The sequence below is a fragment of the Dipodomys ordii genome, unplaced genomic scaffold (assembly GCF_000151885.1).
Source record: "Dipodomys ordii isolate 6190 unplaced genomic scaffold, Dord_2.0 Scaffold168, whole genome shotgun sequence".
NCBI lineage: Eukaryota > Metazoa > Chordata > Mammalia > Rodentia > Heteromyidae > Dipodomys > Dipodomys ordii.
In genome coordinates this window covers 626,993-654,426 of record NW_012267384.1, presented here as the reverse complement: position 1 = coordinate 654,426, position 27,434 = coordinate 626,993, and the positions used below count along the sequence as shown (strand labels likewise).

Here is a 27,434-nt window from a genome sequence, read left to right as displayed (position 1 = left end):
GAAATCACATACAGATACCTAATGAGTCCATACTTACTTCTGAGCTTCCACACTTGCAACCTACACTGCTGAGAAAGGAAGTGAAGTATTCTCCCACCTCAGGTGTAAGCTCCCTGATTTAATGTACAGGACAGATAATTATTAGAACACTCAAAATCCTATACCAGTGGCACAAAACCTTCAAAGACAGTATCTTCCCGTGTTCAGGACATTAATTTCTCCCAAGAACTCTTTTTAAATGTATAAGACTTCAATTTATGCTTAAGGAGTAGTAAACTCGAGCAGTTTGACAGCCATTCATACTTAATTCTGCGCATTAAACCAACAGCATTCTTTTCCACAAACACCCATTGTTAGGACAATGGTCTCAGACAGAATTTATGAGAAATGGAATTATGTTACCAAGGAGATAGCATTTACTATAATGAAGAGTAGATCCTAGAAAATGGCCCCTTTTACAGCAGCTCAGAGCAGAGCCACAAAAGCAATTGATTGGTCTTGGCATTTAGTCTTATATCAGCTGTGTCATCCATAGCTTCAGGAGTGAGAACACTAATCTAAAGTGACATTTCTGTTCTGGCGGGCTTTTCTGCCCTGATGAAAGCAATTACTTCATTCCTAAATGATAATTTGCTGGAGTTTCAACCACTTTAATTGATAATTTTTTTTGTTCTGAGTTCAATTGTGAAGTGATTAGCTGATTTGGTAAATAGAAATTTAAGGTGTGAAATATACAAGTTGCTCCAAGGTAAAGTGTTATTTGTTGGGCGGAGAGATATTACTTGATAAAGCTGCCATTTTTTCATTATTATGGAACTGCCAGTTGTGTAGTTTAAAGTTCTAGGGGGAAATGAAGAACAAAAACTCTGATTCATGAAGGGTTTGGGCAGACACCAAAGTATACAATGAATAGTTTGGTCTTGCTGTGGTTCATTCACAGGTTATTTGAATCAAGGTGAACACTAGTTAAATAGAACTATGCAGACCTCTGAGCCTTCTTTGCTCCCATTCCAATGGCTCATTCTGGAACTAAATCCTCTTATTTAAAGTGCTAATAATAAAAATTCTCATTGGCTAAAAACAATTAATTTACTTATTACATTCAAACATACACAAGACATTTTCTGAAGATGGGAGGGAAGCATTCAACTGAATGGTTTTAACTACTTTTTTGATCTATATTATCATAAATCAAATAGGTCATGATTATTCAATCAGAATATATCTTAGCTTAAAACTTGTAAATATGCATCTTAACTTTTGATACTTTATCATATGTTACCAGTTGCAGATTTTTTGGATCCGTTATAAAAGCAATCAATTTGATATTTTCTTACATGTGGAAAAATAATGGTCATTTCACATGTTAAATGAGAAAAATAAAGCAAGAATGAAGGTCAAACTGATTTAACACATCAAACAGTCTTTGTCAGCCAAGCTTAATACATCCTGAGTTTGTGGAACAAATGAAATTTTGCTGCTATGTTACACTTTGCTTCCAAACAACCATTACAACTGGTTTTATATATTGTGTGCGCATCAGACCATCAAACAGTGCATCTTTACTGACGTGTTGCTGTAGTGATGATCTACAGCAGCAATCTGCCATTTATATAAGGGCAAAATGTGCATCTATATTTAGTTGTGAAATTGGCCTATTATACTCTTGATGTTTACAGAGGCTAACATAAATTAATGATGACAGCTATGAGCAGTGCATTAGTTAAGCAGCAGAGTTCTTACCTTGAACTTGAAGGTTCCGGTTTTTTCCAGCATTCACTATCCAGATTTCTTCATGTGTTACACAAAGATTTCTGAAATTATTACCTCTTCTTGGAGAGCATTAAAAGATTTCAACCTGTGAGCTTTTATTGTCCATGACCCTACCATATAATAGTTGTTTATGGATCCCTGAACTATATTCCTTTGTAAGGAAGATGATATTTACAATCATGCTAAAATAAAAGTCCTGATAAAATGTTTATTCTTGTCTTTGCAGCAGACTGATTTGATTGACTTTGAACTTCATGTGATATGAGTTTGGAGTGGGCTGTTTTACTAAAAGTAAAGGAAGGGCAAGCTTGTTTATAGAATTGTTACTGTGACTTTTCTTTGGGAAGCCTCCTCATTCAGCTCGTGTCAGAGCAAGTGTAGGTACTGGAGTAACTATAGATTTCACAGTTAACTCTGACCAGAGATCTGACAAGTATGCAGGTGTTCAAAGGTTCATGAGTTAAAATGCTGAAGCCTTTGATGAATTTTTGATGGCTGCATTTTTAATACAGGTCGACCTTCTTCCTTTGAGGCTGCATGCCAGATTAATTGATAAATAGTAGAAGTCTGTAGTGCTGGGTTCTCCTAAGCAAAACAAGTAGGAAAATCCATAAAAACCTGCCTGTCTGGTTCCTTAGAAGTACTTTAAAAAGGTAAATTTTAAAACCATTTTGAGCATATCTCTTATTTTGCCTGTAGTTGGATAGCCAAAATCTGCCATCTTCTTTGATAAAGACCAGATATTATATTCTAAAAGTTTATAGAAAGGTATCATACTGAGACTTAGAGGAAGAATTTTTTACTTACATATATTGTTTTTTTAATTGATTATAGCATAGTGAAAGCTGTTCTACAAATATAATTATTTTAAAAATTGATTAAAAACATGGCTGTGAAGAAATCATTGGAGAAGAGAAAGCATTTGTTATCTTTATTCTATCTTCTGTAGATGTCCCAACTATATCATTTCTGTAATTATAGACATTTCTGTGAAGTTGGAAACCAAAGTAATCAATTTCACAAAGCTAAATTTCATCAACCTCAAAGGATAAGTTTATTTCTTTTAAAGTTAATGAGTACTCAAATCTGAAGTTAAATTTTCTCCACTATAGACAAGTGACCAATAAATTATCAACACCTTCTAGTTCCATGGGAAAATCACAGAGATCCCAAGTCCTGGTCAAGTCTCATGATACTGGCAGTTCCCTTTATATTAAGATTTGTCAAAAAAAAAAGATTTGTCTTTGGTCATTATATTTTCTGGTTCTGACTTAAGCAGGATTGCACACTGTGGCCTGGCGCTCAGTGTGCAGACTGAGGACCCAGACACAATCCAACGTTTTCTTTCTGAGTACCACATGTCCTGATGAGCTCTCCATGGTCCTGGATTTGGGGTTTTCCTACTTTGAAATATGTGACCTTTGGAAGATATTTTGAAAAATCAACTTCTTTCTAAGAGTACAATGTGATCTTTTTTTTTGTTGTTGTTGCCCAAATGTTTTCTTTTTAAAAGTAAGTTTTTATTGTGAAAATACTGTACCGAGGGGTTACAGTTACATTAGCAAGGTAATGAGTACATTTCTTACCAAGCATTGTTGCCTCCTCCTTTGTTTTTCCCCTACCATTCCTTCTCTCCCACCTCCTCAACTACACTCTCCCACCCCCCTGCCTAAATTGTAAAGTTCGTTTTTCGACTTAGCATCTTGTACATCTCATTGTTGCAATGGGTCAACCTGTATCCCTATTTAAACAATGAACACTATTGCCATTTAAAATTCCTCTATAGACATTTTCACAATCACCTTGAATGATTATTTCTCTTAACATCTGTTTACTTATTTATTTTTATATATAAAGAAAATATCCTTTGCTTCAACTGAAGGCCATTATTTTCTGGGATAATGTTCTAACACTGCTTCTTTACTGTCCTGTACAGAAAATAATTCCATTAATTAAACACATGCCGATATTTAGATGACTAATTGTGATATACAGTGAATAAATCATAGGAATAATGATTATGTTAGGAGAGAACCTTAGTATCTCAGTCATAAGGGAATTTTGTTTCAGTAAAATACACAATATACTGTGTTAGGGAATAGGGGTCCTGTTAAGGAAAAAGACAGTATATTATGAATGAGATTTGTGGACTAAGAATAGAACTAGCAGGCTTTGAGGGTGGCTCAGTAGTACAGAGTTTGCCTTGCATGCATGAGGCCCTGAGTTCATTCCTCAGCACCGCATAAGCAGAAAAAGTGGCACTGTGGCTCAATTGGTGGAGCGCTAGCCTTGATCTGAAGAGCTGAGGGATAGCTCCCAGGCCCAGACTTCAGGCCCCATGACCAACAAAAAAAAAGTAGAGAAAAAAAAAAGAGAATAGAACTAGCACCATGAACTGAGTTTAGGTGTTCATTAACCATGTCATATACATGTCAGGCTGCATTATAAGCATTTCAACAAAAAGCCATTATTTTATTTGTAAAAAATCTTAATGAAGGGGGAACAGTGTTAGCATATTTCACAGACAAGAAAAACTGAGGCAATAGCAGTTAACACCTTACTCAGCTTTACACAATCAGGCAGCAATAGAGCCAGGGTTTATAAAAGGCAGTCTGGCTCTACATTCTATGTCCTTATAAGATGGAATTCTAGGTAAAAGGTAATGACCCTTTTGGTTTGGACCCCTTATGAGAATATGAAAGTCATTTACTATCTCCCCTTGACACACACACACACACACACACACACACACACACACACACACACACACTTCTGTATATGTTACCCAAAGGGGGAAAAATATATGTGGATATAAGTGAATGATGACTTTTTTGTTGATCTATGCCTGAGATGATTATTGTTTTAGAAGATGATAATGTAGTCATCAAAAAGAGTTGATATTTGTTCAGTATCTGCTAGAGATTAAAAAAACTTTTTTTTTCTGCTCTTCTGAGTCTAGATGGAAAAACATGGAGCATGGGAAAGTATAGATCGAATTACTTGTGGATGGATCCAAAATTTAATTCTATTTTAGATTATAGAGACTGGCTCTATAACCTTTTATTCATGTACACAATGTCCATTCCTTTAGTATTCCACATATATGGCCAGGTTTTTATTTTTTGGTTTAGAACAAAATACACAAACACAAAGTTTACCTTAGGCTTTAATGTAGTCCTTAATTCCATTTGAAAATTGCTTATAACTTAGTCCCTACTTCACAAAAGCAAGCAAAAGATTAATCCACAAACTTTGTTATTGTCTTAAGGTCTTTAGCTTCATCTAGTATATTAGCATCTCCACTGCCTTTATAATCTATTGACTGTATTTTATGTGTTACCCTCATTATTAATTATTACTTATTACAGACATAGTGATGTTGTTCTAAAAGTCTCCTGAACTATGGCATTTGCATAACGATGAGATATGGGAGTCATAGAAACGTTTTATTACTAGTAAGGGGATTTAGTGGGAGTTAGAGATAGAGATGGGGGGGGGAGGAAGACAGGAGGTGGAGAAGAAAACAAGGACATGAAGTGCCACACATAAAATGAGTCCTGATTGCTCTTTAGAGAAGCACGATGTTTAGATAACACATCCATGTCTGTTTACTCCTCTTCTTGGAGTATATCACAACTCTCTGTCCTTTGGAGCCTGCTCAGTTAATTTCCGTCATCACTCCAGAAACAGAATGTTTTTTTTCTTACTAAAATTAAGCTATGTGTTTCTAAAATTTTGTTGTCTTTACCTGATGCACAACAACATAAAAGAGATAAGTATTACTAGGAAATTGTATAATCATGTTCCACACACATATTTGTTGCATAATGGCTTAAATCAGGATAAATATATGTATTTTTCAAACATTTATAATTTTTTGATGAATACTTTCAAAATCATTTCTCCTAAGTTTCTCAAAATGTATCCTCATTGATGCTATAGTACAACAGATGGTGAAATAGTAACTCTTGATTCTAACTAACCATAAGTTAGTGGCCATTGGTCAACACTCATTTTTCCTCTCCCCCTTTACTGTCTCTGACCCTCCTGAGGATTAATTTTTTTATTGTGAAAATACTGTACAGAGGGGTTACAATTACATGGGCACTTTTTTCTCTTAGTTTATTGACAAGCCCATGCATTAATATCAATTTCAGAATGATGGCTTAATCATCCACTTTGCTTGAGTTGCATAGAGAAATTTCTAGACTAAGTATTAGAAATATTAATTAGATAATGAATTCATTTGTGATCATTTGGGTGATAGGTGGAAAGGAAAAATTAGACATAACATCCATGTAAAACTACCTTGAAAATTGGCTTTCCAAATTATTACGTTATAAAATTAATCCATGATCCCAATCATAAAGTGATCCATGTTTGAATATGATTGTTTGGCTTATCTAATATAAAAAATTGAGTTAACATAAAATGAGAAAATGTCATATAACAATTCATATTTTTGTTTTCTCCAGAAATTCCAACTCGGGATATCTGGAATAGCAAATGAGCTTTCCTAGGGTAGTGGTCAGTTAGAACTATGTCTCCCTTGCCTTTGCTGGGTTACTGACCTATTACATCCCCATGGACCCTTCTGTATTGTGACATTCCCCACAGTAATCTTCAAGGCCTTTGCAACTGCTGCTCTAGAGCTTCATCATAGTCACTTACTGGAGTAAAAACTGAATATAAGTTTAGATTATCCCTGCAATAGCTTTTGATTGCAGGATCACACAGAAAAGCAAAGCACTGCTGGGCGCTGGTGGTTCATGCCTATAATCCTAGCCTCCTGAGTAGGAGGCTGAGAGCTGAGGATCATGGTTCAAGGCCAGCCTGGGCAGGAAAGTCTGTGAGACTCTTATCTCCAATTAACCACCAGGAAAAAAAGCAAAGCACTGAACTTGAACAACTGCACTTTCCTCTGTGGATAAGTGATGGAGAAAACATGTCAAAACACAGTATTCCTTTGACACAGTTACATAAATTGTGTACATTGTCTAAAAGAAGACCTAAGGTTGTTTTTTTTTAAATCATAGATGTTAACTGGACCATGGTCATATATACTCTGTTGGAGTTTAAGATGATTCTCACTTTGCTTACATGGTTTTTATTGTCAAATCTGAGCATTTGTAAAATCAAATAAATAGTAGCTAAGATATTAAGAAATAAGTGACATAATATACCCTTTCCATGTAAATTGGTGATGTTTTTGCCTTAGGTTATCATTTGAGACTGACTCTGAAAGTGATAGCATCTTTTGTCTAGGTTTGAGATAAATGTGGTTAGCTAATATAGAAATGATTATTACTAGAATGCACATGATATCCTGATTGTGACGTTAACCCACAAATCTGGTTGGAGCATCATGACATTTCTCAAATAACACAGATATAAAGACAAATATTTGTGTTTGTGTTGCATGCAGTTTGCACAACGAACAATGTCGGATACTAGGATAAAGTGGGGCATATTTTTCTCCATAGTGCCTTCATAGAGAACAGTCACGTTTTACATTATTCTGACCTATTCTTCCAGACTTCCTTCCGTGTTTTTCTTCCCTGGTGTGTGTGTGAGTGTGTGAGTGTTTGTGTGTGTGTGTGTGTGTGTGTATGTGTGTGACTGTACTGCTGTTTAAACTCCTGGCTTGGTCTGGGCACTGTCCTATAGCTTTTTTATTCAAGGGTGGTTCTCTACCACTTGAGCCACAGCTTCACTTCCAACATTTTGGAGATACAAGTGCCTTGGCCATTCCTGACTTAAACCCTGAGTAAGGTCTCAGTTTCCTGAGTAGCCAGGATTACAGGCATGAGCCAACAATACCAAGCTTCTTTTATTTTATAATGGGAACACATAGATTTAAAAGGCCTTCAGAGTTTAATAGTGTGGATAGTTAATGATTATTTTACTGATAACTTAGTACTGTCAATATTAGTCATTTACTCATCATTGGATTCTGAATCTGAATGCATTTCTCATCAGACACAAAACAGACAGAGCAATTCAGAGGAATTGTCTCGTCAGATGTTCACACACACCCTCAGTTGTGCCAGATTCTGCCCTCAGCAATGTGAGCTAACTTCAAACAGAAATGCACATGAATAGTTAAAGGAAAACGCTGGATTCTACCTGTTGTCTCTTCTGTGAAGTAATATGTCTATAATGCTTATAAATTTTAATAACCTAGACAAGAGTTTTTATCTTTCAACATAAATTTTAAGTTATCCCAAAGTTTGACTTTTTTGGCAATGTATTCTTTAGTATCATAAAGAATCTGTCTACAAATACATGTCTACTAATCAGGAGTTACAGTATTATCAACTACACATCAGCACCGTTTTGAAGTTGCATTTAAATCGAGATGTTTTGTTTTCTTCACCTGACTGAAGGTGTCATGATCCTAACAGAAAGATGGAAACACATCAGCATGATATTTGTTGATTCTGTCATAGTGAATTGTGTTCGTGTTTACCTTTGTTCCCCAAGACAGTAATTAAAATAAAAATTTCAAAATGTTTCCTTTTGATGGCTTAAGATCCCCTGGTGACAAGAGTTGAACGAACCAAATCATTAACTTGAGAATAGTTATATGAGCCACACACTCAGTCTTTTCAATTTCTTACAGCAAATCACATCAAGCCTCACCTCTAAACGTCATGTCTCAGAAACAATGGATGTAACTCCAGATGTGTGTTTAGGTTTGTTATGAAACAAGAGCTACCAAAACACAATTTTTACTCCTTGGACTTGAATTTCTGATGAGAAGCCAGAAATAGAATTATGGTTTTAGTGCCATTGTCTGGCCCTTCATGTTAGAAATTTGTTTTTTTGGTAGCTTTTGGGTGGGATAGGGAGGGAAAAGAAAAACCAAGACTTAAACCACTTTCTGTCCAATGACAGAACCCTATATTCTAAACAACTTCCCTACTCCTTTGATTTCAGTTTACAAGCACTGAGAAAGGAGAAATCTCGAGATGCTGCTCGCTCCCGGCGGGGAAAAGAAAATTTTGAGTTCTACGAATTGGCCAAGTTGTTGCCGCTTCCTGCAGCCATTACCAGCCAGCTTGATAAAGCATCCATCATCCGACTTACAATTAGCTACCTGAAAATGAGGGACTTTGCTAACCAAGGAGACCCTCCGTGGAACTTGCGCATGGAAGGCCCTCCACCTAACACCTCAGTAAAAGGTAAGTCTTAGGCCACTGTTTGATATGGAATATGGTGGTCTGTAGATGTCTATATGATGAAATGTTTACCAACATCCTTTCTTCTTTTCCTGCATATCAAATCCTTTAAAGGGATACAAATGTGGAAATCTGAACTCTGCATGAGAAAGACACCATGTGAAGGTGAAATAAACCTCTTCTATTTCTCTTTTATTGTCAAATAGTCTATCAGCCTAAGTATTCTATTATTTTATAAATAAGAAGCTTCAGAGAAAGGGGAATTAAATGGTTTTCCCAGCTAAGGTCTTCTGGGGTTTCATTTATGTGATGGTATTAATGCATCAGATTCTTCTTGGTGGGTGGAGTTTGAGATTATTGGCTAAAAGGTGGAGCTGATAAGTTATGCTTTATGTAACCAAAGAGAGGAAGCGAGCAGAGTCCAACTGGAGCAGGCATTTGAGTTAATGATTTTAATGACCACAAAATCAATGCATTAATGTTTTGTGTTTCTCTATAGAAATATTGCTTAAAAGTTAAGAGTATAAATATGTATTTGTTCTTTAAATCTTTAATGCATTTACTGCATTTAGATGAGAGGTCTAGTTTTGTGATATTTAAGATATTTTCTTGTGCATTTCTGAAACTCCTGGTAAATTATACCACTTTTAGCATTTAAATATGCAAGTATATATTTATTGATGCATACGTGGTGCTGGCCTTTAACTCCCTATCTTTTAGACATCAAGGCATCTGATTTAAAGGATCTGCTAGATTCTTATGTCCCAGCCTTGTATCTAAACCCTTGATGAACATGGAATAAAATTGACATTTGGGGCAGCTGCAAGTAATCTCTTTGGAGGATTTGATTCTCTAGTTATATGATGGCACCCTACAGCTTCCTCTGGAAGAGGCCCTGTAGCCTCAGCTGTTGTAGGAAAGGGTTCTTGAAGTGAGATACAAAATTTTATAAGATATTCATTGAGTTACAGGGATCAAAGTAGTGGTTATTTACAAATGCATGCTATAAGCTATGATCACATGTACATCTCTGTGTGTATGTGTGTGAATTTGATATAGATTGAGCATCCCTAATCCAAAAATTCTGAATCTCAATCAGATACTTTTGAACCTTTTGAGTACCGACATAATGCCACAACTTGAAGCTTTGTCTCAAATATATAATTATTAAAATATCATATAACATTACATTGAGTCTACATATATATATATATTTGGTATTTATGAAACATGAATGAATTTCATGTTTAGGCTTCGTTCTTATTTCTAAGATATTACTTGTTCCAAAATCTGAAGAAAAGTGTGAGATATGAAACACTTTGGATCCAACATCAAATAAGGGATATTCAATCTATAATTACTTATGGATTATGTTATGCTTGTGTTACGGGGAAAATTAAAATTAAAGTAACCATTGATAAATATTTTTGCTGAAAGACCGTGTAGTAAATATTGTAGTCTTTGGTATGTACTCTCCCATTGTAGCATGAAATCAGACATAGACACTATGCTAATGAGTGAATTGCCCAGGTTCCAATAAAATTGTATTTCTAAAACAGCAGCTTTCAGGTGGCCCACAGGCCATAGTTTAAAATCTATTTCTCTGGAACCTATGCTATTCAAAGTTTGAGGAGAACACACAACTGGAGAACCTCTCACAAATAGGATGTCAGTATATGGTAGCTCATGACCAATAAATGAAGCTCTCTTTCTGATGTCATTGAACATCCCTTCTACTCCTGAGAATACAAGTAGCAACTTGGCAGTGCAGTACTGAGAATGCATTAATGAATGTTCTTGATACTGAAGTACTATCTCCCAAACTAAAGGTATGAATAAAATTGTAATAAGTACTTCTATTTTTAAAAGAGTTTGGGATGACTAGTCTTTTTTATATGAAAACCAAAGTAGAAAAATGTGATGTTTCTTGTGCTTCCATTCTGCATAGTATGATAGTCCAGCTTATGTTTAGAATTATAACTTTTATGAATGCCTCATTTTGCATATAAGAGATGTGACCTTATAATTCTTAACAGATATAAAACAAGAATCTGGTTTTCTTGCGTTCCTAATGCTCTGTCTCTCACATACCATTTCTATAAATGATACTTGTTTTGTATTGCCACCATAAAATATTGCAAGGGAGAGTTTTCTCAGTTTTTGACTGTGACTAATTAATTCATATTTTGTGGCTTCCAGTTAGCTCAACTGTATAACTAATATCATGGAGTTAAAATGTGGTCTCCATTCTATGGTTGTTACAGTCTATGGAATGTATGCAGATGTCCCTAAGAGAAATAGGAAGGTTTTGATAAGCATTTAGAAGCCTAAAATGACATAGAAGTTCTTACAATTAAAAAAAAATTCCCACTAGATAATAGCAGAGCATCTAAGTTCATACAGGTATATTACTTTTTCTCAGCAAATAAGACAGTAAGCTAGCACTAACTCCAAGCCCAATGCATCCATCCTGTTTTTCTAAATCTCAGAAATTCCTAGCATGCAGTGGGCACTTTCTGTAAGCTGCTTCTGCTTCAAGAATATATGTACAATTTATTGCTCTACTTGACTTCTTTAATGCAAAACTGCTACTCATTCTGATCAAACATTCATGAAACAACAACATCAAAAGAAATTCATTTTAATTTATTAAGGTCTTCTGTGTTGTGCCCTTGAAGAAGTTCATATGGATAAACAAGCTTATATAAATAGCCTGCAGCATCCTGGGAAGTGCAGTTCATAATCCAACAATAAAAACGAGAGACATTATATTCAGTGCCTCTCTGAACAGTCTCTTGAATAAACCTACAGGCATTTGGAAATTCATATGAAAAGTATTTACACCATGTAGGCAACATTTTTAATGTGATGAGTCGATCATGTTAATAATTAAATTTCAAAGCTCAAATTCAAATTTGTCCCACACAACTCTATAGAAGTTTAATCATTTAAATTTACTGCCTCAGAAAGGTCTTTCATTCTGCCCTGCATTCATTGCATCTTTTCTTAACAGTCTATAAAGGTTGATGAGTTTGTTTTGTGATGCCTGTTGTAAAATACAGATTATTACAAGTTATGCTTACTGAGAGAACGCTCAGGTGACAGTGTGTAATATGTCCCGAGTCAATTACTTCATGGAAATGATATGTTAAGCAATTGGAAGGTAGCAGATTTTTTTCTATTATTTTAAAAATATCTGTATTGTTATAATACAGATCAAATCTACAATGAACATTATGCATTATTCAAGAAATGACCAGGCATTCTCAGCAGTGTTTCAGCTAAATAACTGATGATTGTAACCTTTAAAGAAATCTCATTGTGGTGGCTGTTGGTAAATCACTTCTCCATTCATAGTAATCTCTATTTAGAGTCTATCTAGAAACCATTACATCTTTTATTAATCTTAAAAGCAATAGCTGCTGATTTGACATTTACTAAAACTAGATAAATTTTCTGTCTTTCTAATATCAGAGACTTCAGCCAATTTTTGAAGTATGCAACTCTATTAATCCGGGAATATTTACCATTGTGGGTCTTAAGTTTTATTTTGATTTTAGTTGCAGCTTTTAAACAACCAATTTATGCATGTGACAGCCAAAGATGCTAAAACATGTAAAATATAAGATACTCCTAGTTCTTGGGAAAGAATAATTGAAAATATGCAAAACAACTGGTAATTAAACCTATCTGTGTTAGGGAGGAACTTTACCATCTAAACACAATTTCCATTCACTGTTTGGGTCTCTTTTGTGAATTAAATTTTAGTGTTTCTGAGAGGAAAGACTTACTGGTCTTTGTTAAGCAACATGTTATCTATCACTTAGCCAGAGACTAGCTTCATATTTAAGCACTGAAGCTTCCATAGTTGCATTTAAAGTAGACAGGTAGGGTAACAAAGCATAGGTTATCCTCCAGAGTGACACAGAATTACTACTGTAATGGTGATCCCCAAAGCATAGATAGCATTTCATAAACTGGACTTCATTTCATTGGAAAGATGATGGAAGAGATCCTAACACTGCTTTAGTGATAGAATTTCTTGGTCTAAGCAGCTCCAAGGTCCTCTACCTCCTGTTCTGGCATTTTACTGTGTACTCAAATACATTTCTACCAAGTGACATTTATGCTTGGGGCAAGTGTCATATGCCTCCTTACTAAACAATCTGAGAGCTAAAAGTTCTTAGATTTAATACATGGCTGAGTGCATTCTGCTCATAGCACTCCTTTTTTCTTTTTACACAAGCTAAAGGTAGAGCCAAGACTGAACCCTTAGCTTCCTGTAGGGCTAGGAGAATAGGTTTAAAAATGGAGACTTGGTTCTTGCTTGGCTCTTCTTCATACCTTCATTATCCTCAGAAGCCTGAGAGATCGTCTTTTCTGATCTGTACTTCCCTTTGATTCAATCCAGAACTGGTGGTGCCACCAAGTATAAACTGAACCCTGCAAAGCCAGATTACCAGTTTTTATTGCTGTTTGTTTTGGTAGCAATTTCCAACTCTTACCAACATCTGGAAATTTGGATGTTAATTGCCTAGAAGCACACCTGCTTCTAGGATGGCTTTTTAGTTACATGGTATAATCCACTTATGTATTTCCAGTGAGGTTATTGCTTCTGAGGAGAGTTCATATAAGGAGCAATCTTTCACTATGTTGTCTATCATGTTATGACAAACAATGTTTATATCCCCACACTTCCCCAGCATCATTTTCTGTGACACTGTGTGGGAGGTATCAATATTGTAGAGTTTATCTATGAGACTCTTAATCCTATGCACTTTCATACTTTATCCATGAAAACCTTTATTACCTATGAAGGTGGTTATAGCCATTGAATGGTAATCTAGTTCCACATAAAAAATACATTTACATTACCAGTTTCTTGTTACTATACCCTGCCACTGTTACAACTATTGCTCACTATTGTTCCCAAGTGCCTCTGTTATAAATGACCATCCCAAATTACCCTCAACTCCAAACACAGAAAGAATATTTTTAAGCATTGTTTGTGACTGAGAAAACACAAATATGCAGATGTATTTATTAGCTATTATTGGACATCAACCAGTCACAATGTCTTAATCTGGTCGTCAGAACTGGAACAGTGTTCAATTTCTGTCCACCTTGCTTGAGTCAGAGAAGTTGTAGGAACACAACCATGGGCCATGGGCTGCAACATACACTGTATCTCTTTTGGAAGAAACTCTAAAGATACATGGTGAATGGCATGGGTATAGGATTAAAAAAATCTCATTATTAACCTCATCAGGGGAACTGCTTGAATTCTATTTTCATCTGTAAGGCTTTTTATCTTTGCCCAAAAGAAGTGGAAATAACAGTATGTACACAGGAGTATGCACATACCATTTTGCATCCTATATTAAGATTCATCAATCTAGCCCTCTCTCCAGTATAACTCACTTTTCTCTCCTCATACTAAGCCTTGTAAACCATACATGTATATCTTTGTATGTGCTAGCATCTGACTGCAATGTCCTTTGCTTCTATAGAAGCTGAAAGATAACACTATTTTTTCCACAAATTTCAAGGCTGACATTTCTGTAACAAAAGACATGTCCACAAAAGAAAAGTATATCCAATTTATCTCATCAAAGTTTTATACGACATAGAAGCCTTCAGAAATGAAGTCATATACACAAGGAAAACTGTATTTTTATGCTGATGTTCAATGAAAAATTGACAACCCTGTAGAAACGTGGCTAGACAAATGGTGGTTATCATATGGTAATAAACTGAGGGGGTTGGCTGGCCAACTGGCTTTTCAGATTCTTCTCAGCTGTCTATGCAGCTTTCCATGTCTTAGGCATGGGGTAGGATATCTATCTCATAGGGTCTTTAGGCTCATGTAGGAGCAGGGAGAAAGTCAGAGAATGGCATTCCTGGGTTCCATGGCTTGCTCTTGGGGGAAATGAGTTCTAGTTTCTTTAATCCTCTTGGGAAAGAGAGAGAGGACTGAAGAAAGTCAGACAGAATATCTTCCTTTTGAGGTTATTCTAGTCTCCTTCAGTTCAAAGTACTCCATATGTCATACCCATACATTTGGGTATCATTTTCTGAGCTCTGATGTCTTCTTTTGAGTTTATTGAACGCTCATTTGACTCTCAGATGCCTACGCAGATGCCATGCTCTCATGGAAACTTTCTGTCCTTCCTAGAGCATTAGTCATTTCTTTCTCTAAGTTATTGTCAACTTATAATTATTTTCTTTATACATCTTATCTCTGATTTACAGTATGAGCTAACAGAAGGGACAGTCTAGGTCATCTTACTCATTTTCATTTCTCTAGAATTTTTTTTATAGAACCTGTGAGAGTAAGGTTAGAACCAAATTTTTTTAATTGAATTGTATAAGATTGATTTGTACCTAGGATTTCTATTTTCAGACTTAAATAGTGCTGATAAAAGATATCTATAGGTTTGTCTGCAAAGAGAACAAAGCTAGGAAGCAGTAAAAGGAGACTAAAAACAAAGAGCAATGATAGGCACAGTGTGAAAACAAAAGCGAGGTAAATAATGTAGGAATAAAGAGTTAAGAGAAATGGTGGTCCCAGGGATGAGCTGTCAGACCTTGCCCTGTCGCTTTTCTTCTGTGATGCAGAGGAGTTGAAGAAGTTGAAAACCAGTCTCATGAAACCCATGATTATCTTGCATTTCTCAATTCAAATCTGATTTTCAACAAATATCTAATTATCTGCTCTAGTAAATCCTCTGTCTTGGAAGGTTTTATATGTCCTAGAACTAAAAGTGAAATTAATAAATAATGGTATGACAAATTTTAAGAAAATTCGTGTTCCATGTGACCCGTGTTGCAAAGTTTGCCTAGACCTCAATTTTCTCACTTAGATTTCCTGTTTGTCAGTGGTTCTGGTCTGGATGATTACTCTAATCCCACACCCTAATTTCATAGATAAGATTTAGCAAGTACTTTGTCAAATTAGCCTTTCTTAAGACTACTGGGCTTCTTAAAGCTCTTAACTCTTTATATTCTGCCAATACTTCTTTTCCTTTCCTTTTTCTTTTTATTTCTTTTCTTTTTTTTCTGCTTTTGCTTGGTTCCCCTGTATATGAAGGTATCATAGCTCCCTTGATCTATGGTTTCAAAAATACATGAGCCAGTAGCTCACATGTGTAATCTTAGCTACTCAGGAGACAGAGATTTCAGGCTTGTGGTTGAAGCCAACCCCCAGGCAGATAAATCAGAGAGACTCTAACTTTCAGTTAACGAAATCTGCTGCAAAAAGTCAAAAGTTAAAGTGTGAGTCAGGTGGTAGAGTACCAGCCTTAAGCAAAAAAGAGAAGAGACAGTGCCTAGGCTCTGCATTCAAGTCCCAGCACATGTATGTGTACATGCACGCATGCATACATACACACACTATATCTATATCTTTTCACATAGGTTATATAATTTCTATCTTAAACTCTTTAAAGCACCATGATTTAACACATGTACTCATTACCATTTAAAGATAGTAAAATAAGTCAGCCCACAAGCACACAATCATGTTTTAAATAAATCCACTCTGAAATGTATGATACAGGAAAACTATGACTGTGGAACTTTATGTATGTTTTATTTGCTTATACTCCCTTGACAAAACTTTACAGAACACAATTATATTCTATGTCACATCGAACTTATTTTAAAAAGTCTACCCGTTCTTGAGAAAGCCATATTTTAGTCATGGCATCCAGTGGTATTGCTTTATACTGTACTGTACTCACTTATTTAGTACTTTGAAGTTTATGTGCTCTGTTTCTTAGACTGGAATTCTTTAATGTGCTTTTGTTAGCCCTATCACCTCTTGCAAGGCACAATATATAGTTTCAGTGTTCTGCAGATAACAATATTTCACGGGCCTAGCAAAGAGGGAGTCACCTCTGACTGCTTTATATGATTGAAATTGTACTCTGGCTTTAATTTTCAGAAACAGCTTTCTAGATACTGTACATAAGTCTTAGCTGTGCCTTAATAAACATGTGGTGACCTCCACCTGTAAAATGAATGTGGCTCTGAATACTGATTGGCTGCAGCTTTTCATATCCTTCCTGGGTCTATAATATGTCAGCAAATGTCAGAATCTGATCAGAGATGGAAGGCCAGTAGAAATTTTGGTTTAAAACTGGATTCAATCTCTTTTCTGTCTTATTGAGAAAACAAGAGAGAAGTCGAGTGACAAAACCAGTCAATAACAAAGTTGGGAATAGAATTCAGATCTCTCTGATACTTGCTAAGCACCTTTTTTTTTTTGCATGAGAACATTTTTATTCTGTATTTTGTAAACATCAATGGAATTACCTTTTCCCCATCAACATCACATGTGAACACATGTGCATATGTATGGCTCATATGCTAATCTATGGTTCTGTCTACAAGTTGCTAGTCTCTGTGTCCAGGAATAGAATGGGTGGTGACACTGATCCTTTTTTAGAACCAGTTCTGTTGGGAATCATACTACTGGTTCTAAAAGGTCGACTCATGTTTGCCCAAAATGTATAGCAATAACAATGCATGACTGGGAATGTGCTTTTTATAAACATCATCTTCGGATCCAATGCATATCCATATTGCCTATTATGATGGCCATACACAATTAACTAACATGTTCACCCTGAGGTGTGGTATTGGCATCTGTGTTAGGTAAGCATATCTGTATATTATTTTCTGCGTATAGGGTATGAGATAGAAAAATGAAGTGTAGCAACATATTAAATCATTGATATGATTTGCCTTGATGCTTTTGGCATGCAAATGATTCAAACAAGAGCTATTCAGATAGCCTTCTCTAAGTGCAGGGTATTATTAGAGAAACATAATTAAAAACATCTTCTAAATAGGATTGTTTATTGGCTATTTTAACATTAGTAATCAAACAGCTAGTCAGTTGGTTAGTTTTATCTGTTTCCCCACATAATTCATTAGTACTTTTTCCTAATTAAACTCAGAGCTTAATGCATAATGTAGCTGCAACCATCATAAAAAGTCATCAGAAAGAAGACATTTGAGATTTGTATAACAAGAATTCACTATCAGGGCTGTGGTGGTAGCTTAGTGGTAGAGCAATTGTCTAGTGTACATAAAGATGTGGCCCTGATTAGAATCCTCTAGCCCTACCCACAAAAATCTAATATGTTTTTCTTTTTTGTAGTACTTAGTCTTGAACTCCGGTCTTCATGCTTGGCAGACAAGAGCTCTATCACTTGAGCCTTAGCCTGAGCCCTTCTTTGCATTAGCTATTTTCCAGATAAGGTCTTAATATTTTTATCCAGGACTGGCTTCTGAAATTAGGATCATAGGTGAGCTTGCTTATCTCTGGGTTTGTTTGCTTATTTATGTATTGGTAGTAATGCCACAGAAAGGACTTGGACATCCTAAACAGATGTTCTAGCACTGAGCTACATTCCCAGCCCAGTAATCTAATAGTGTTAATAGTATTACTATGAATGAAATTTGTAAGACTGACTTGACCTATTACAGATAAAATTCAGTATTTCCCCAAATATGTATAGAAGTGAGGATATATAACTAAACTTGAGAGCAGAATGTAATATAGCTTATTATACTCTGTAAATCATGCATAATTAATAGGGGATAGTTCTTGTGTATTCCATGTCCACTGGTATGGGTTAATTACCAGACTTGGTTGAGTGCTTTAAAAATCCATGCTCCTGTGCTATTTCAGTGCTTGTAAGGGACTAAAATTCAGTGTATTTCTAGTTATAACTTCCCAGAGCACTTCAGAAACAAACAAAATTTCAGTAATGTTTTGTAATTAAAGCACATCACTCATATATAATTTTACAGTTTATGAAATAAGGCTGTGTTGAATATCAGCACTGATGATGAAAACAGACTGTGTACACAGTTTGGGTTTTATATAAATACTTTAAAATATTGGCTTTCTTCTATAAAAATAGATGAATAGTATCCAGGTTTTTACAAGAATTTTAGCATAAAAGCAAAATTGCTATCATTTTCTATTTTGAAAAGAGACATGAAGATGGCATAACAAAATGTGTAAAATGCGGCATGTTCTAGAGAGAGGCAGGAAAGAAAAGCAGGGAAGCAGATGTAGGTAAGCTTCACTTTGGGCATTCTCAAGGATGTTTGTAAAGTGATACAGTGATATTTGCTTAGCTGACACCTGACCTAAAGTGCTTTTCATTGTATCTTCTGTGGGTATTGAGCTCCTATAGTTGCAGAAGCATCTGTTAGCAAGTTTTTCAGCCTGTGTTATGTAGTGCCTTCCTTCTGGTAGGCAGTTTTGCCCAAGCTTCCTTTTTAAAAAAAATTTGTTGGTTAGTCACTGAATTTATTGCTATATGGACAGTTTCAGTTGGAAAAGGAAAATACTCCTCCTGAGATTAGAAAAAAGACTTCTGGTGGGTATCTACCAGGTGGGGTTATTGGGAGATACTATCATAGACTGGTCAGCTCAAATAATTAACATTATGTCTCACAATTTCTGGAGGCTAGAAATCCAAGATTAGGGTGCTAGTATAATGTGGTTTTCAGTGAGCTTTCTCTTCCTGGTTACGTACAGTGTGGTTCAGTGTGATCAGGAGAGGGGGATAGAATGGAAATCTATATCTCCTATGTCTTTTCCTGCATGGGCACAGACCCATTCATGATTTTACTTTTATGACATTGCTTCACAAGGCCTCTGCCTCCAGACACTGTCTCACTAGAGATAAAGGCTTCCAACATATGAATTCTGGGGGCCCCATTTAGTAAATCCATAAATAAGAGAGTTCTGGCAACCTAATAAGGGTATAGTTTGTGCTGTCAAGGCCAACGGTCCATCAAGCTAGATGAATGGTAATTGGTCAACCTAATCATCTTACTGTATCTTCCAGAATGGTTTATTGAAAGCAAGATCTTGGTCAATGGAGCTGGAGACAATGTTTGTCTCTAGGAACACATCTTTGACCACAGATTTGTTGTCTGCAAAAGTTAGACCTGAGCACTCAATTCTTCTGGTTTGCCTTCTGCTGTAGTGGGCCTGGAAGCACTGTTGGGAAGATGAAATTTACCCAGGGTTTGTTAGAATTCCTATTTATGACTTGTACTGCATGTAAGAAGCAAGGGTTTGTTTTGTTATTTTTTGTGTTTTTTAATATTTTTAAATATTTTTTGTTTTTGTTTTATTCAGATTCCACTTTCAAAAAGGAAATTAAAAGAAGGAAGAGGTCAACTTCCAGTATTTAAACACTTCTTGGGATTCTAACATGTTAAGACAAACTTTCAATATGATAAGAGTAGAGGGAATGGAAAATCTTTCTTAAATGACACAGGTGATTTGGGAATGTTAAGGCCTTATAATGTTATTTTAAGTTTAAAATAATGAAGTCTCTAGATGTTGATTTTAAAAATTAATTTATTGCTATTTTACTGAATTGATAAGAAAACAAGATCTCTCCAAATAGGTTGTAACTGAAATGAAAAGCCAATTTATTGAAACAACAGATATAGTTTATTAATAATTAATGTAGAATAATATTCCAAAGGCTGATATTTCCTCAGAATTGTGGCCTTATAAAGATTTTAAGCTGGGTGCCGGTGGCTCATGCCTGTAATCCTAGCTACTCAGGAGGCTGAGATCCGAGGATCGAGGTTTAAAGCCAGCCTGAGAAAAAAAGTTGATGAAACTCTTATTTCCAATAAACCACAAGAAAACGGGAAATGACACTGTGGCTCAAGTGGTAGAACGGTAGCCTTGAGCTGAAGAGCTGAGGGACAGTGCCCAGGCCCAGTGTTTAAGCCCTACAACCAACCAAAAAAAAAAAAAAGATTTTAAAATATTGGCTTTTCTTCTCCTTTAATTTTATTTACCTATTTTTAAGCATTTGAATGTGTATTATATTGCAAGACTATAGTAGGCTCTATGGGAGGGAAGAAACCTGATTCCTCTTCTCTAGGAGTTGATGATAGACAATCGAGTGGCAAATTCTCACAGAATAAAAAGAGAAGGTGCTTGTTTATATCAAGAAAAGATGTAAGGAAATTCTTCTGGGACCACAGGGAGAAAGTTAATGCAAAACAGGGAAGATAAGAAGATAGTCTTGAAACCAGATCTGAAAAAATGAGATTTTCAATAGCTTGAAATTTTAATATTTACAATTTAAAAATTGCATATGCTAAATGATCCAGTGTAATCATTTTGTGACCATTAAACCACAAACTCAGTACATAGGGCTTCTTTCTTTGTGCCCACAATCAAATCACAATACCTATACCTGTAATTGATCACAATTTTGTATTAAGTCATGGAACACCAGGAAGCCTGAGCCCAGAACCACCCCAATTCCTAATAGGTTCTTTGTTCAGATGTGTTATTTTGCTTCAGTCTATTAACATGCCTCACTGCTTTGAATAAGTAAGACACCTAAGAATTCAGACCCAGAAGAAATCCCAGACTTCCCCACTGCTAAGGTGCTGGTGTGGGGCTGGGAGTAGGTAAAGAACAAACCACAGTGGATGGCAAAGGCAGATGGCTCCTGGGTGACTATATTGAATTGCACAATTTTAATAGAAGGGCATGTTGAGTGAATATATTTGTGTGTATAGCTTTTCAATAAAATACTTTATCTCCTAAAATATCAAATGAATATATTTTTAAGGTTTTAACTTTAGACAGTCAGTGGTTTTCTGTACCTTAAAATCAGACACAAGTAGAGTTAAAGGTATAAACCTGGTGACATTACATGAAAATTTAGGCCTATGCGATGTCAGGTGAGCTTACAAAGACATTTTCTTGCAGATGAGTATTTTAAGCAGAATACCCAGTGCTATATAGGATAGAGTTTTTACTTTTGTTATCTACAAATCCTCTCAAACTACAAGTAAAAGTTATATATCATGGCTTACCCGATAAACCAAGAGTTTAATGAAACGTAATCTAGTATCTTCTCTCTGGTGTCTTTGCTTTTCATACAGATGGAAAAAGGCTGGACTGAGGTATGTTTTTACATTTTGAAATCCTGATGAATATAGTGCCTTGAATATCTAAGCCCCAACTATAAGAAAGAGTTAGATCTGAAGAGGAGCTGCTACCCTGAGAGCCTTGAAGTCCAGTGGCTGAAGTTCAAGAGCAGCCCAGGGCTGCAGAGGGAGAATCAAGTGTTCACCTCCGTGTAGGGCTCACGTGCTTGTCCCTACAGCCTGTAATTCAGAGGGAAGACTAGACAGTGTGGAAGAAAAGGTTTTGTACTTTCATTTCATTTAAATTAGCACAAAGGGAGGGAACAATTCTGCTTCACATGTGAAGTCAGTCATTTCTTGGGCTGCTAGCTCAATGTTTTAGCAGAACAGCTGTTCTGTACAATGTGGCTTTCTGCAAGCAATATTTCCACTGCTAGAAAAGTGGCAGTCTGCCAAAGAGAGTGCCCAGACCAACCCCTAAACAAAAAAAAATCTTTTGTCAACGACTCTAATAATTTGTACAATTCAGGAAAGGAGGGGGTTGCACAGTCTTTGCAGATGTGCATTTATGATGCTATTTTTAAGCAGAGCAGCATGAAAGAATAGATTCATACAAATTGTAAGTTGATCATTCATTTTAAACATTTGGCTTGCGCTCCTACTAAAATTTTAGACTGTGTAAAGAAAACACAGCCAGCCTTGAAACGAGGTAAGGCAGGGTGTGACAACAAGATGAAAATTTCATTTTCAAACCTGTGATGCCTGCTCAAAAACATGACGCTCTGGCATCTCCCTCACCCTCCAGCTAAGGAGATAAATGCCATGATTCCCCTCACAGCGGAGACTTGCCATCCTTCAGCATTTTGAGGAAATAAAGTCTTAATGAGCCTGTATTCCTTTACAGCAGTCCATTCTCTGAAAATGAGTTTAAGTGCTGTAGGAAATGTTAGAAGCATTTACACAACCACCGCCAAATTAATATGTGTTAATTCTCTGTAATTTAACGTGGGCACTGTGCAATTGTTCTAGTATCTGAATCAAGTCTAAATTCATATCTTCCCTCTTTACTCTGATTCTCTAAAATCTACAGAGGGAAAAAAAACAAAAACTCAGCTACCTTTCCCACCGGTCATGAAAGTAAGAATATAAAATGAATTTTAAAACCTATGACTCCCAGGAAGGAACTCTCAAAGTTCTTCCAACCACAGAGACTAAAATCAGAACTGATCTTTAGCTTCCTTTTTTATTCAATGAACCATTTGATATTTATATAAAATAAGATTAGAATGTCTACTTTAAATGATTAAAAAATAAAATCATATACTCAAAAATGGTATGAAATTTAATATAGATTAATTTTATAAGGAAGATCCCAGAAAACTGTAGTTTTTTAAGTTTATTTTTTTATTTTAGTTTATTTATTTTTTATTTGTAGTGAATACTGTAAGGTGAACTATCCTATGCACTGACTTAATCAGAAGTTCCTCTAATTCTGAGTAGAGTGTGTGGCCGTGTTGTTACTTCACCAAATCCAGTATTTTTCATATCCTGTGCAGGTGCAAGAATTGCTCAGCTTAATGGAATTATATGTACTCTTAAACTGGGACTCATTTTGCTCTAGTGAGAATGAAATATACATACATTAGATTGTCTGTCCCTGAGATAGTAGTATTTCATGTAAACAAATGAAAAAGCACAAACTGTGAGTGTGGGAAATGGCTAACATTGGGTCATTTCACTCCTAATCAGATGTTTTCTTAAAAAGTTGTTCAGCTAACCTACTTCATACTTCAAATTGTTACTCAGGTATATATTTTGGATGTTTCTTACTTTGATAAATGATTAAGGTCCAGTTAAGTTGTGTAAATTTTGTAAGGAAGTGGAAACTCATATTTCTTATAGATTAGAGAAATTTTCTGTGTAAAGTATTTCTCTGGTAAGTACCATTTTTATAAAAACTAAACTCTGTAATACAATAGGTCACTCGAATAAGCATTTTACGTTCTGTATGTTTTTGGAGGCCCAGAATTATCCATATCACATTTCTTTTGTTTTACTCAAAACACTTTCACTTTATTGATTTCAAGAATGTAGACTTTTCTGATGGGACAGCATAGAGATTTATGATCATTCTTATACTTTTCCAGCTATAGAAAGACATTCTTTGGTAGTCAGAAGAGAGTATGGCCAGATAATACATGTCTAGTGTTGTTTCATTTCATACTTAAAATACCATAATGAACATTCATTGTTTTTACTTTTATATGCCGAACACTTTTGAATTACCATTGCTTTCTATATGCAGAAGATCTTGCAAGTAAAGGGGAAAAAAATGCTGTACAAAATCCTTCCTTAAAGTGAACTTCAGTGTGTTGTGTATTGACAAGTTATACCAAATAAAATCTACTCAGTTTGACCCATAACCTATACAAATGTTTCAGGAAGCTCAATTCTATTTAATATTAGTCTCTATTCAAGAAAGCAATGGAGACTAAAAATAAGTTTTCTGTAAAATTTTATCTTCTACACTTGTAGCAAACTTTTCATAGATACAGTTAGTGTCTGTTTAGTTACCACTATCTTTTCTTATCAGCCATTATATTCTAGCATATTCTAGGCTTCCCAAATAGAATGAGAGTGGCAAGAAGGTAATTGTTTAGATTGTAGTCATTGTTTTTGTTAGGTTTTGAGTAACTCCACAAGAAGAAAAGGTTCAGATTTAGTCCATGGGCTTTCTTCTCGACATAACCAACTTGTTGGCTAAGGTAGATTTGGAGCAATTGCTTTGAGCAGTTCATCACCACTATGGGATATGTGCTTTTGGAGTAACAAGTAACTAAAGTATACTGACACACTCACTCATAGTTGCTTGCAAACTGAAACTTTATATTATGAAGTCATAAATAAAAGTACACTAAACCCATTTGTTTCTCACATGTAACATTATACCATGAAGTAGTGGTATGGCAGATTTATAATTCCTCAAGATAATTTTAGTTCCTTGCTGGACTTACTCTCCTTGTCCACTGTGTCTTCTCTTTAGAGTTTTGTTTCTGTGACAGGCCTCACTTCCTGTGATTAGAGAAATGTGTTCACTGATATGATTAGTGGAATGTAAGTTTCTAGACTATGTTCTGTAATTCTCTCTCAGCATCTTTCTACTTCTAATATTATTTCCCCCCATTTTTGTTCCTTACCTAAACTATTTTTTGAGGTGTTACATTTCATGAGTCTTATTCAAAGAATTTCAGTACGATATTGTCCAACAAGGGTAACAGCCCATCCAAATCAGTATTGAAATACAGGTTTCTCAGATATTATAATATTTCACTTTGGTTTCTAGAGCACATAGCACTAGACAGGAATTTGGAGGCTAAAGACAACTCTATTACATGTATGCCACATCTACTATGTGTATATAGGAAAGCTCATGTCCATATTGATTGATCATGGATGATGTTAGTGTGTATCTGCTGCTGATGTTAGCTTCCTGATTCGTAGGGAAGTAAAACAAATAATGTTTTCAAATGTTATCAAATTTCGTGAAGTCTTAGACCAGCTGAGTGGTTCACATGATCAATTATCTGATGCTTTAATTTTGAATGAATCTACCTCAAGGACTTGTTGAAATCTTCCTTGGTTTTAGTAAAGACTGAAAAACAACAAGCAGTCATAGAGCTCATGAATTTCACCAACAAAGCATCCAGAATACTATAAGTTATGTTTGTGAGAATATCTTTACAAGAAATGAATGTACTGTATCATGACAATAGGTGGGAGAAAGTAAGAGGGAATGTACCTGATTAGGGAAATATCCAACTCTGCTCTACATTTGTTTGGGCGTGAATGGATCTGATTAGATTTCTCAGTAGCAAAGGAAGAGAGGCTCTCGCAAATAAGTGGCCATGAATTTTAGGTTGCTAATGATTTCATTTTAATGTCACCGTTTAGTTTCATACTGATCATTTATACTGACAAAAAGGGAGAAAAGAAAACAAGGAACCTGTCATCAATCATTCATTTAATCAAGTAGGAAAAGTAGATAAATAAACACACTGAGTTAATTATTCTTCTGTATGTAATGATTGACAATAAAGTTAATTTATTCCAGTTTTAACCCCTTTAGTATTTTGTGTTGCTAGAATTCATAGTTAGTAGCAGTTGGTAATTCTTTTCTGAATTACCTTAAGAACTCAACTGATGGTGTGAAAGGTACTAAATTGAAGTCTTTCTTGACAAAGAGTTGTAGTTGCCTGAGTCTGACCATATTTATGCTGCCAAATATAATGAAAAGCAATGATACTGTGTAGCCTGCCTCTTTAGTATTATTCCTATTTTGACTCTTTAATGAAGACATTTTCTTTGAAATGAACATTCTTAATGTGGAAAATGATTTGCAACAAGATACAAATGTTGGTAATTCAAATATGTATTAGATATGACTCTAATGGAAACGACATCTTATGCCAGCAAAAATGCTCAAACACAAATGCAAGTTAAAAGGAATCTTGAAAGTTCTAAAAGCCTGTTTTTTACTTGGGAGCAGTTTTCTCTAGTTTTCAGGAGATACGTCTTCTTGTGACATTTCTCTTTGCAAACTGATGATTGCATATATTAAACTTCCCTTAAACAAGGCACCTTTATGGATAATAAAAGAAATTTTCTAAGTATTTTCTCTGGACTTTTCTAGCATTCTTGTATAATCATCCTGCAGCTGAGAAAATAGTTAAGAGATAGACTTAAAGGATCTGGGGAAGAAACGAGGACTTCAACTGTGGATTAAAATTACTGTCCAAAGATTTGAAGGATAAAGAACCCATGGGTGCTTTGATGGTTAGAAATGTGTTTCTTTCCAGTGCTTTTTCTTGCTTATTTTTTGTTTTTTATATTTTTGTATTATAAAGTAACTGTACAGAGGGGTTACAGTTACATGAGTAAGGTAATGACCACATTTCCTATCTAGCATTGTTACTCCCTCCTTTGTTTTTCCCCTACCATTCCTTCCTCCCCAACTCCTCCCTCCCCTCCCCTCCCAAGTTGTAAATTTCATTTTAAACATAGTGTCTTGTAAATCTCATTGTTTTTTTTAATTGTGAAAATACAGAGGTGTTACAATTACATGGACAAGGAAATGAGTACATTTCTTATCAAGCATTGTTGCCTCCTCCTTTGTTTCCCCTTCCCATCTCCCTGCCCCCCAGCCAAAGTTGTAAACTTTGTTTTTTGACATAACCTCTTGTACATCTCATTGTTGCAATGGGTCCACCTGTATTCCTATTTAAACAATTTTTCCCTTCCCCTCCACAAATTATACCAACATCAAATACAGTGAACACAGGGGTATACTGTGGGGGACGGACATACAAAACAACAAAGAAATCATCTTATAAATATGTTAGAAACAATAGCAAGAAAGAAAAACATATTAGTCCTTACCTTGGGGTTCATTTCGCCTAACATCTATTTATCTGACTGTTTCTGCTTGACTCAGACATATACTAGTTATTGCAAATAAGGGAAACCATGGGATCTATGTTTCTT

At 35.4% G+C, this 27,434-nt stretch overlaps 1 protein-coding gene across 2 annotated transcripts in view; it reads left to right on the top strand.

The window, feature by feature from the left end:
* Npas3 (neuronal PAS domain protein 3) overlaps window positions 1–27,434 on the top strand; it is an 883,936-nt gene that overhangs the window by 260,914 nt on the left and 595,588 nt on the right. For both annotated transcript variants that reach the window (XM_013033452.1, XM_013033453.1), the window contains exon 3: window positions 8,713–8,957. In XM_013033452.1, coding sequence (XP_012888906.1) covers window positions 8,713–8,957 — 245 coding nt within the window. The remainder of the gene's footprint in view (window positions 1–8,712; window positions 8,958–27,434) is intronic.